At 28.3% G+C, this 10,385-nt stretch overlaps 1 protein-coding gene across 1 annotated transcript; it reads right to left on the reverse strand.

Annotated features, from left to right (window-relative positions):
• Positions 1-6,484: 6,484 nt before the first annotated feature.
• On the reverse strand, positions 6,485-8,607 carry LOC120088212 (transcription factor MYB20-like). Its single transcript, XM_039045346.1, has 2 exons — positions 8,215-8,607; positions 6,485-7,197 (listed from the first exon to the last, which is right to left on the reverse strand). The coding sequence occupies exons 1-2, from the start codon at positions 8,475-8,477 to the stop codon at positions 6,678-6,680; spliced, it is 783 nt and encodes a 260-aa protein (XP_038901274.1). The 5' UTR covers positions 8,478-8,607; the 3' UTR covers positions 6,485-6,677.
• Between the last annotated feature and the right edge of the window lie 1,778 nt (positions 8,608-10,385).

Consider the following 10,385-nt stretch of genomic DNA (forward strand, 5'->3'; position numbering starts at 1 on the left):
CTTGATTATTTGTTGTATCATGTTGTAATTTCTGTAATGAATGCATAAACGTATGTTTGTGTTTCTGACCGTAATTTGCAAAGTTCATATATGATTGTAATTTGGAATGATCTTTCCGCTGCTTATGGAAATCCTCGTGCACGATTTCCTTCAATATGCATGTTATGGTTTCTTTTATTTAATGTAATAGTTATATTAAATAATGAATGCCTTTGTTATATGTTGTGGATGTTAAGCATGTCTAAAATTTTGTAAGTTATAAAATTGGGTTAGACGTTTAAAATCCTTAAAAAAGAACAGTTACATGCTCATTTAGGTTAACCGCTCATTTTAATAGTTAAACTTGTAAAACTAGGGTTACAAACTCAACCGGCATATAATCTTGTCGAAGGCTGGGGGCATTTAAGTTGACGGTCTACAGAACACCTCCTACCTGGGGATTATGGCTGAATTATTGAGCATTGGTAACCGGTTTTATGAGTATACGTGAGTGGTGTGAGGTAATCACCTAGACATCGTAGGTTTAAATCCATTTATAAGTGTTATACTTGGATAAAACACCTAGACTTAGGGTTATTTTTATTAGCCGAAAAGAACCTAAGTATAAATTTACCCAAACATTTAGAACACTTCAGTGGGAGATTAAAAGTTATTAGCTCTCACGTCCTCAAGAGTTCATACCGTGAGGTCCATACTTGGCTTCATGTCGCTTTTACCGTGACTGCTCCATTCGAAAAGTATTTGCATGGGTCAATAACAAGGTGAATGAGGAAAGTCGTTCATAGTAAGTGGGTGAAGGAAATGTGTCAACATTGTTCTACAGTCTCCTCTATTAGTTTGGACCGTGAGATTCCTAAGTCGTGCCTGCTGTCGTTTTTAGATGGCACTAGCTAGTCGTTAACCACAGTGATCCCCTCGGAGGGTTGTAACATAGGATTCGAAACAACTCAGGCTTCAATAAAATGAATAGGGTCTTATAGTTCCGTCTTAAGTATTTTCTTCTATTTCAGAGGCATATTCATACCGTTCTGTAAGATCTGAAAATGACAATCTACACTTACAAGAATTACTAAGCGTTAGTAAAGATCTTGACTGAACTAAATGACTATCGGAATATGAGTTATTCTAGAGATAGTATTTGGTCAAGAATTGTCTTGCTTTTATGAAGGAATTCTTGACTGCCCCTCGGTAGCAATTGTTCTAAATCACTTAAGTATCGTTGCAAAAATAATGATTATGGGTACATTATTATAACTTTGCTAAAACTTGATTCGATTTAAAAGCTTATAGAATTTGTTTAAAATTTTAGAATGACAGTTTAATAATACAATTGTTGGCATCAGACAAACTGATCGAGGATAACTATGTGACATGGAAAGCAAATTTGAACACTATACTTGTGATAGATGATTTGTGGTTTATCTTAATAGAGGATTGTCCTCCCATTCCAAGCTCTAAAACAAACCAAATTGTTCGAGAAGCATTTGATAGATGGATCAGGGCGAATGATAAAGCTTGTGCTTATATCCTCGCCAGCTTATCTGACTTTTTGCAAAGAAAAAACACGAGGATATGAGTACTGCCAAAGAGATTATGAAATCTCTACGAGAGATGTTTGGACAATCATCCTTCACCCTGAGGCATGATGCTATCAAATACATTTATAACAGCCGCATGAAAGAGGGGACCTCAGTTCATGAACATGTCCTGGACATGATGGTCCACTTTAATGTGGCAGAAGTAAACGACGTTGTTATGGATGAGAGAAATCAAGTTGGTTTTATTCTAGAATCTCTTTCAAAGATTTTTCTACAATTCTGTACAAATGCATTGATGAATAAAATTGAATACAACTTGACTACTCTGTTGAATGAGCTGTAAGCTTTCCAGACTATGTTGAGAACTAAAGGTCTGGAGTCAGAAATAAATGTTGCTTCTACTGAGAAGAGAGGAACGTCCTCCAAACCTGATGTTGCCTCCTCTTCATAGGACAAAGGCAAAGGAAAAAAGAAACGTGCTGGCAAGAAAAGCAAGAAAACCACTGCAGACAAAGGAAAATGTTTCCACTGCAACGAATTAGGGTACTGGAAAAGAAATTTTCCTAAATATCTTGCTGAGAAAAGATCAGAGAATAATTAGATGAGTTACTTGTCTTTTTTTCTTTAAAAAAAGGTACGCGTAGAAATAGATACGTTAAATCGCGTGTTAAATACGTATCTGAGAAGTATCTAGAAGTATCGGTATCCGATACGTGTCTGATACGGATTTTTTGCCTCACATGAAGTATTTGTGCTTCATAGGTTGGAATTCATCTGTAATTCTAAACAAAATAATAGAAAAATGGTGTCAATTAAGGTTTCGTTACATAATGTTCACATTCGATGTTTCATATTTCTATTTCCTTTTCCTAATTTTTAAAACATTAAATAAGAATAGGTTTGATAATAACTATATCTGTTTTTTGTTCCTTTAAAAAAATCTATAAACTTATTTGATAATTATTTCTTATTTCTTGTACTTTTTTTTCTTACACTTTCTCTTATTTTATAGTTAAAACATAATTTAATTATATAAAATAAACAATGTTGTAGCATGCATTAAAATATATTTAAAAAAATAATTATAAAAAGTTTACATTATCAAATACAAATAATCCCAAATGCAAATTAATCAACAATAATAATACAATTGTTTATATTCTTCAAATGTTGCTCAAATTTGATATGCAATGTATTTTTTCACTCAAGCCTAAAATAATGTCAACTTAAATCCTACTCAACTATACTACATGTCAATTTTGTGGTTGTAAAAATTAATGTAAGCCAAATGAATGTATCAGTGGCCAAAGTTAATATACGAGTTATTTTTATATATAGGAAAATGAGCAGATTTATGTACAACTATAACAAAATGTCACTATTTATCAGTGATAAATACTGATAGACATCTACCAGTATCTATCATTGATACTGATAGATAGTAAGTTAATATATAAATATAAAAATTTGAAAAAGACAAATATTACCTTACCTAGGATTGGATCACGCAGTTGGATGAAGTCAAATCATCAATTTTGTTTTATTTTTTTAGATACGTTTTGTAAAATTTAAAAATAAAAAATGAAAACAATTATTAGATAAGTCAATTTTTTCAAAAAATAAAAACAAAAAATAAGAAACGAGTATATTATCAAATGAATTTTAAAATCCAACAGCAATCTAATCAATCCTATGAAAAACTTATAATTTAATGAATGTAAATACCCTATTATATATTAATATTTACAATTAAGATATCTTACTGACTAAATAATAATAATAATTTTTTGAAGTTGTGATTTTTTAAAAAAAAAAAAATCTCATTTGAATTTGTTGGGTATAATTTGCGTCTCATTTTTAACCTGGGTTTGTCTTAATATTTATAATTGGTCTCTTAAATAAAAATTTATATCTTTTGTTTTAAGATATTTTTTACCCCTTGCATACGTGTTCTACCTTACATAAATTTCCTATCTCATTACCATTTTCTAATATGTTTATTTTAATTTAATATAATTTTTAATCAGGTGTAATTTCTTCAAGATTTCAATATTCAAATCTCAATGGAATTAGTAATTAATATTTTGAAGATATTACACAAATATATGTCTTTTTTATAAGTTTGGTTATGGATTGTTTGGTTAACTCTCGTAGTCATCCATCCACCGTCCACAATTGTATTAATGAGTTCCCAACATATTTCCATCGCATTTGATGGTGTATTTAGATGTGTTTACTCCAACAAATGAGGGTGTCCTCGTTGCTTAGAAGCTGGAGGGAGCGTTGTGTGTATATCTGTTTCAATGAAGGAGAATGTCGATGAAAAGGGCGGAGGATTTTCTATTTTGGTTAAGGAATTTGGATGAAGGGTTTCACAAAGGGATTCAAAATGATGGGTTGAGTTATAACGATGGGTGAAGGAAGGGGGTTGTGTGATTTTCTTGATTGGAGATTCAAAAAAGGTTGCATGCTTCACCAAGTTAGGGAAGTTCGACATTAATTTTTGCATAGTTTTTTTCTTTTCTCCCATGAAAACTTATCATTATTTTTACATTGAAAATGACATTTTCCTTATACACTTCTCTAAGTTAAGATATTTCTCATAAACTCCATGTATATACTCAATAACACCCAAATTTCTTAAAATATTAGTATCAATTTACATAAGTTTATCCCTGTACATGTAATGGAATTCATTCCTACGATAAGTTTTGTGTCCCTGAGTTTGGGCATAAGTGGATAAAATTAGTAATTGTTTGTCTTCGTATCTTACTCTTGGATTTATATTTTTTATTCTCCTACATTTCCCCACGTCTAAGTCACAATATCTATCCACGACGTTCTTATATATTCTAAAAAACATCAACATTTTTTGACATAAGTATCATTTTACCTATTTATATGGATATATACAAGTCTGTGAGTTTGTGGATAGATAAGAAATCTAACGTGTATATATATTGTTTTTGCATGATGGATAATATTATTTTATATTTGGTTATATTTTGTTTATTAGATGCCCTTACTTATAGGAGTTTGGTGGGTTGAAAAAAGAATTAGATTTATGAATTTTTTGCAATGGAACTTTGTTTTAGATATTTTTGCAATGAAATTTTATTTTAGGTATTTTTTAAACACAACTATTTAAAGTGTGCTATTTTTGTGCTTCACCCTCCCAATTTTCCTTGTTTTGATGGCCTGTGTTGAGTTGTTAACAAACAAGTCTTCACTAAGGGTCCACTGAACTTTGGGCCTTTGGAGGGAAATGATGGCCCAACAGTCATATTTATTCAATGACATTATTGTGAACAAGGTTATTGTTATTATTCTTTTTTGGTAAACAGACAAAATTATACCAAATATTTTAGGGCCATTTTTAAATATAAAAAAAATAAAACAAAATATTTACAAAATATAGCAAAATTTTAAAACTATCAATGATAGACGTTGATAGATGCTAATAGACTTCTATCGGTGTCTATCACGGATATTGATAGACACTGATAGAACAAGATTTAATAGTTCCTAATAAAAATCTATCAGTATCTATTAGCGTCTATCATTGATAGTTCTAAAATTTTGCTATATCTTATAAATATTTCAACAATTTTACCATTTGAAATAATTTTCCAATATTTTATCCTGATCTTAATTTTATTATTTTTTTAATACAACAATTTAGAAGCAATACTAATTTAAACTATGCTTAGGTTGATTTCTTGAACGGATTTAAATATTGCTATTTAACGTTTTAAAATTTTAGATTCTACTTTTTAAAGTAAGATTTGCATTCTAATTCTAATATCTTACCTTTTTATTAGTGCATGTATGATAATCAATATATTTTTTGAAAAATTAAAATTTATCGACACTACCTTGATTTTTTTTTCTTTGTTATGTTTTGTTTTATCTACTTGATTGAGATCTACTCAAAATCCAAGTTATGTTTTAAAAACTAAAAGAAATATAGTTTTATTTTTTGAAATTTGACTATCAATTCAAAATATTCTTTAAGAAAAATGAAAATAATGAGAAAACAAATATAACTTTTAAAAAATCAAATCAAATTATTTTAGTATTTAACATGGCTTAAGAGGGTTAAAATTATTGAAAGACCATAATGCCTTTAATCTTGATCTAATGTTATCTTATATAATATTTAAAATTTTTCCATTATACTAAAGATATGTTTTACTCGCCTAATATCAATACAAAATAGATAGGAACATGGTATAAAAATATTTCCAACACTTCTTTTAAAAATGTGGTCACGTATGACATATTTTAAACAATATTTAATTGCATCTCTCTCTAATTAAAAAATAATAAAAATAAAATAAAGAAGAATTTGATACGAGCTAATAACTCTGCTGGAATAATTTAGGTGGGATACACGCAAATTTATATGTCTAAGTATTTTTCACATATTTCACTATTTTCTTAAAGATAAAATATTTAGGTATATCTCGGGTTGTATCTATATTTGTACAACCCACTCAATTGTCCAATAACATGTGAAAACACTTTTTCTTTTTTGTTTTTTTCAAAAATATTTTTGAGATTTCTTTTACAATGGGATTGGAGTGATCAATTGCACAAAAATAGGTTATGCAACCTAAGATGCATCCGTTGTTCATTTTCTTCTCCTATTATTACTAACATTTGTCAACCATGCAACATTTACAATATGGCACATCCACTATATATCTTGTGATTCACATCAATCAAGTTTGAATATTGACTTTATCATATGATTTTATGAATATTTAAAACCTTTGTTAATGAATGGGATCGAAGTAATTAATTAAGATATCAACATGTTACAAGTTCACTCAACCACACATTAATATCAAACCATACTTAATCATTTCTAGCAATTTAAATGGCCAAAAAGAGAAAAAAAAATAAAAATAAAATAATAAAAGCAATTAATTTATATTCAGAGATCATAAAAAACCCCTTTTTTTATGATAACAAATTTGAATAAGTCAAAATTAATTGGAAGTCCTCTCAAAATCACATCATTTTTTTTCCTTTCTTCTTTTTTCCATATTTTATTCTCACTCTGTAACCAAACATTTTACGAGGAAAAAAAAAAAAACACAACACAACATTTTGACAAGAATATTTCTGTCTGAATCAAATTAATCCACAAGGCCAAGATTCTTGGAATATTGGCACTTCACCATCCTCATGACCAACCAAGAAATCCCAACTACTAAAATAATCATCTTCCCAAAATTCGATACCATTATCATTATTAGTCATATCATTGCTAGATAGCCACTCGAAATCTGGGAACTCAAGATCTTCAAATCTGATTGGATTCGAGTTCGAAGATGATGAAGACGAAGATGAAGAAGATGATGAAGAAGAAACACATGGATTTGAAAGGGTTTCAGGCTTGACGTTAGTTACTGAGGTCATTGCTTGTTCCAGCTCCTTGGTTTCAGTGACGTTAATCGGTAAGTTTGGCGACGTTTCCGTTTCGAGAGAGGAATGAAGGTTGGGTTGGAGTGAATCAGTTGAGATAGATATAGGTTTATGAGTTTGAGGGTCAATGCCCATTTTTCTTAGTTTCTTTTTTATGTGAGTGTTCCAATGATTTTTGATCTCGTTGTCAGTTCTACCAGGAAGATGTGAAGCAATCTTTGACCATCTGAAAATAAATATATACTGTTAATATTGGTTTTTCAATTATTCAAAAGAGATAAAAAAAAAAATTAACAATAAAAAACAATGACATTGTGGAAATCCTACAAGTCAAAAGGAAACTCATTGATTTAATGTAAAACAAAATAATAATAAAATAAATTGGGAAGCTTTATAGAGGTCTTACATATCATATATTGATGTGAGAGGTAAAAAAATCATATGCATAGTGGAAAACTCCATCATTAAAATGTCATACTTATTATTATTTTTTTATATTTAAATCTAAATATTATATATTTTAATCTTTAAAATTTGTAAATAATTGTTCCATTTGAAAAATTAATTATTTTACTTTCTAAACATTAACAACTTTTTAATGCAAAAAAAAAAAAAAAAAAAAAAAAAAAAAACAGTAGACCTAAACATTTAGAGATAAAAGTTTAAAAATAAAAATATTATCTCAAATTTGAAAATTAACAGTACAAACATTCTTACTCATGTCAAATTAAGCTTAACTTAACAGTAATTGACATTATCTTCTTTCTTAGAGGTTTGAGATTCAATCTCTCATTCCTTCACTTATTTTACCAAAAAAAAAACATTAAACTATAAATAAATTCTAATGTGTTTCCAAATAGATAAAATCGAAAAAAATAATAATAATTACCTCTTCTCTCTAAAATTAATTAAAATATTACAAAGAATCAAGAGATTATTTAGAAAAAAATGAAGAAGAAGAAGAAGAATAGTTTTGAAGGGTTACTAAACAAATCTTAGCATTAAAATAAAGTTATGATACTATATATATCACACAATTTTCTAAGTTAGAATCAAGGACGGATTCATTATGGGTTGAAGCCCCCTCATATATATAAATTGGTATATTATGAAAACCACTAGCTAGTTAAGTGGTAAATCTATGTTTGAACCCTCTTATCTATATTCAAATTGACATATTGTGAAATGATGTTTAAGAACAAAATCTAAGAGAGAAATAATAAGTTGAGAGAGAGAGAGAGACCTGTTTCCAAGTTGAGCATGGAGATCAATGACCAAGTTCTCCTCAAAATCAGAGAGAAGGCCTCTTTTAAGGTCAGGCCTAAGGTAATTAGTCCATCTAAGTCTACAACTTTTGCCACATCTCAGTAGACCAGCAAGTTTGGGGACAGCCCTCCAACAACACTGCCCATTTGTTAAAATGAAGTTTATTAGCTTCTTGTCTTCTTCACTTGTCCATGGCCCTTTCTTCAACCCTACCTTCTCACAACATGGCTGCCTTCCCATTCTTTTTGTTCCTCTCTCTCTCTCTCTCTTCTTCAAATTCTTTCTATCTAAGAATATATATATATTCTCTATACACAGAGAGAACAAACAACTCTTTTAATGGAATAATGTATATAATCATGAATGGAAATAATATGCCACCACTACCTACATTTATATGTCTTCACTCATGACCCTCTCACATTTTTTTTTTTTTAATTTTAAGAATAAATTATCATTTTTTTCTTTTTGAGTCCATATACTTTCAATACGTTTTAAATTTTAGTTATAGTGGTTAGCTTAAATTTTATAAAGTATATTCATGTATTTTTTTTTAATCTTCAACTTACGATAATGACTAATTTTAACATTAATTATATTAGAACTAGAAGTAAAATATTGACTAAATTTTGGACATCTGAAAATGGAAAAAATTTCACAGATAGACAAAATGTCAAACTATTTACAAAAATAACAAAAGAAAAATATTTATAGACACTAATAGATTTCTATCCGTTTCTATTACTGATAAATACTGATAAACTTCTATCAACCTCTATAAAGAATATTAAAATTTTGCTATTTTGTGTAAATAGTTTCTCTTATTTTTTCTATTTTTTAAAATCTCCCTTTGAAAATGTAGGGACCAAAATGGTATTTTAATCATTATTTTCTTATGGACTATTTCTTTATATATATATATATATATAGGTTTTGATGTATGTATGTATATGTATGTAATTAATAAATGTGTCTAGGTATATCCTTTGCCTTTTTACCAAAGTTTAAAGAAATCAATCATTTGGGTATGGGACTTTTGAGACAAAAAACCTATAGCAACTTTTTCACCATATTTCACTTTGTGACAACATCTTCTTCTTCTTCTTTTTTTAAAAAAAAAATAAACAAACACATGTTTTAAAACATAGAACTAATGGGAATTAATGACACTCACCAATTGGTTTTGTTCTTATAAATTAAAATATTGTGAAGGATTGAGTCATAAAATTCATATAGGCAAATTGCACAAATTACCTTTAAATTAATGTTTGTTGCATCAATTTGATAAAATGAAATCAAATGACAAATAATAGTGAAGGAACTAAAAAGTAATATGAAACTTCTTTTGTGTAAACTATTCTTCTTCTTTTTTTTTTTTTTTTTTTTTTTCTTGTTTCAAATTACCCTTTTGAATCAGCACTTTAAAAATGTAGATTTCAATTTTACCCATGAACAACACTCAAAATAATTGTAAAGTTAAAAGGGTATAGTTAGCAAGTTTTTAAAGCTCAAAACTAAAATTGAAAAATGATTACAATTTTAAAATGTTTAGATTAAATTATAATTAAATTTGATCATTCTTAATAATTACGCTTAAAACTTTAAATTATATTACAATTTAGGCTTTACCAGAATCATTAACGCTATCTATATTCATAAATTAATTAATTTGTCAAGTTATCTCCCACACTCGCTTATTAGATTAAAAATTAGTCTTGAATTTCAAAAATGTGTGGAAATTTTAGATTTGTGTCTAACACATCTATTATATTATCAATAAAAAAAATTAACACAAAATTAAAAATTTAGAGGCAACTACTCATTATAATTTTTTTATAAATTCAAAGACGTTTTAGATACCCTTATAAAATAGGACTAAATTTGTAATTTAATAAAAAAAAAATATATGATTAGAGTAAGAAAAATGAAATGATGGAAGGAGGAGAGAATTAGATATATATATTGGAGGAAGATGATGAGAGTTTTGATGAAAAGTAATCCCACTAATGAATGTTTTGTGTAAAAGTGAGTGTATGAGAAAGAGAAAAGAGAAGCATGCTTAGGTTGTCTTCTTCAGAAAGTGTCATTTCTCCCACTCCCTTTAATTTGCTTTATTATGATGCAATCTTCAAATTTCTCAAATTTATG

This window comes from Benincasa hispida, chromosome 1, assembly GCF_009727055.1.
Source record: "Benincasa hispida cultivar B227 chromosome 1, ASM972705v1, whole genome shotgun sequence".
Taxonomy (NCBI): domain Eukaryota; kingdom Viridiplantae; phylum Streptophyta; class Magnoliopsida; order Cucurbitales; family Cucurbitaceae; genus Benincasa; species Benincasa hispida.

What these genes read in the sequence shown, in the direction of transcription:
- LOC120088212 (XM_039045346.1), bottom strand. Translation starts at nt 8,477, where the DNA reads ATGGGAAGGCAGCCATGTTGTGAGAAGGTAGGGTTGAAGAAAGGGCCA. An exon ending in CATGCTCAACTTGGAAACAG is followed by an intron (nt 7,198 to 8,214) that starts GTCTCTCTCTCT and finishes ATTTATTTTCAG; the next exon opens with ATGGTCAAAGATTGCTTCAC.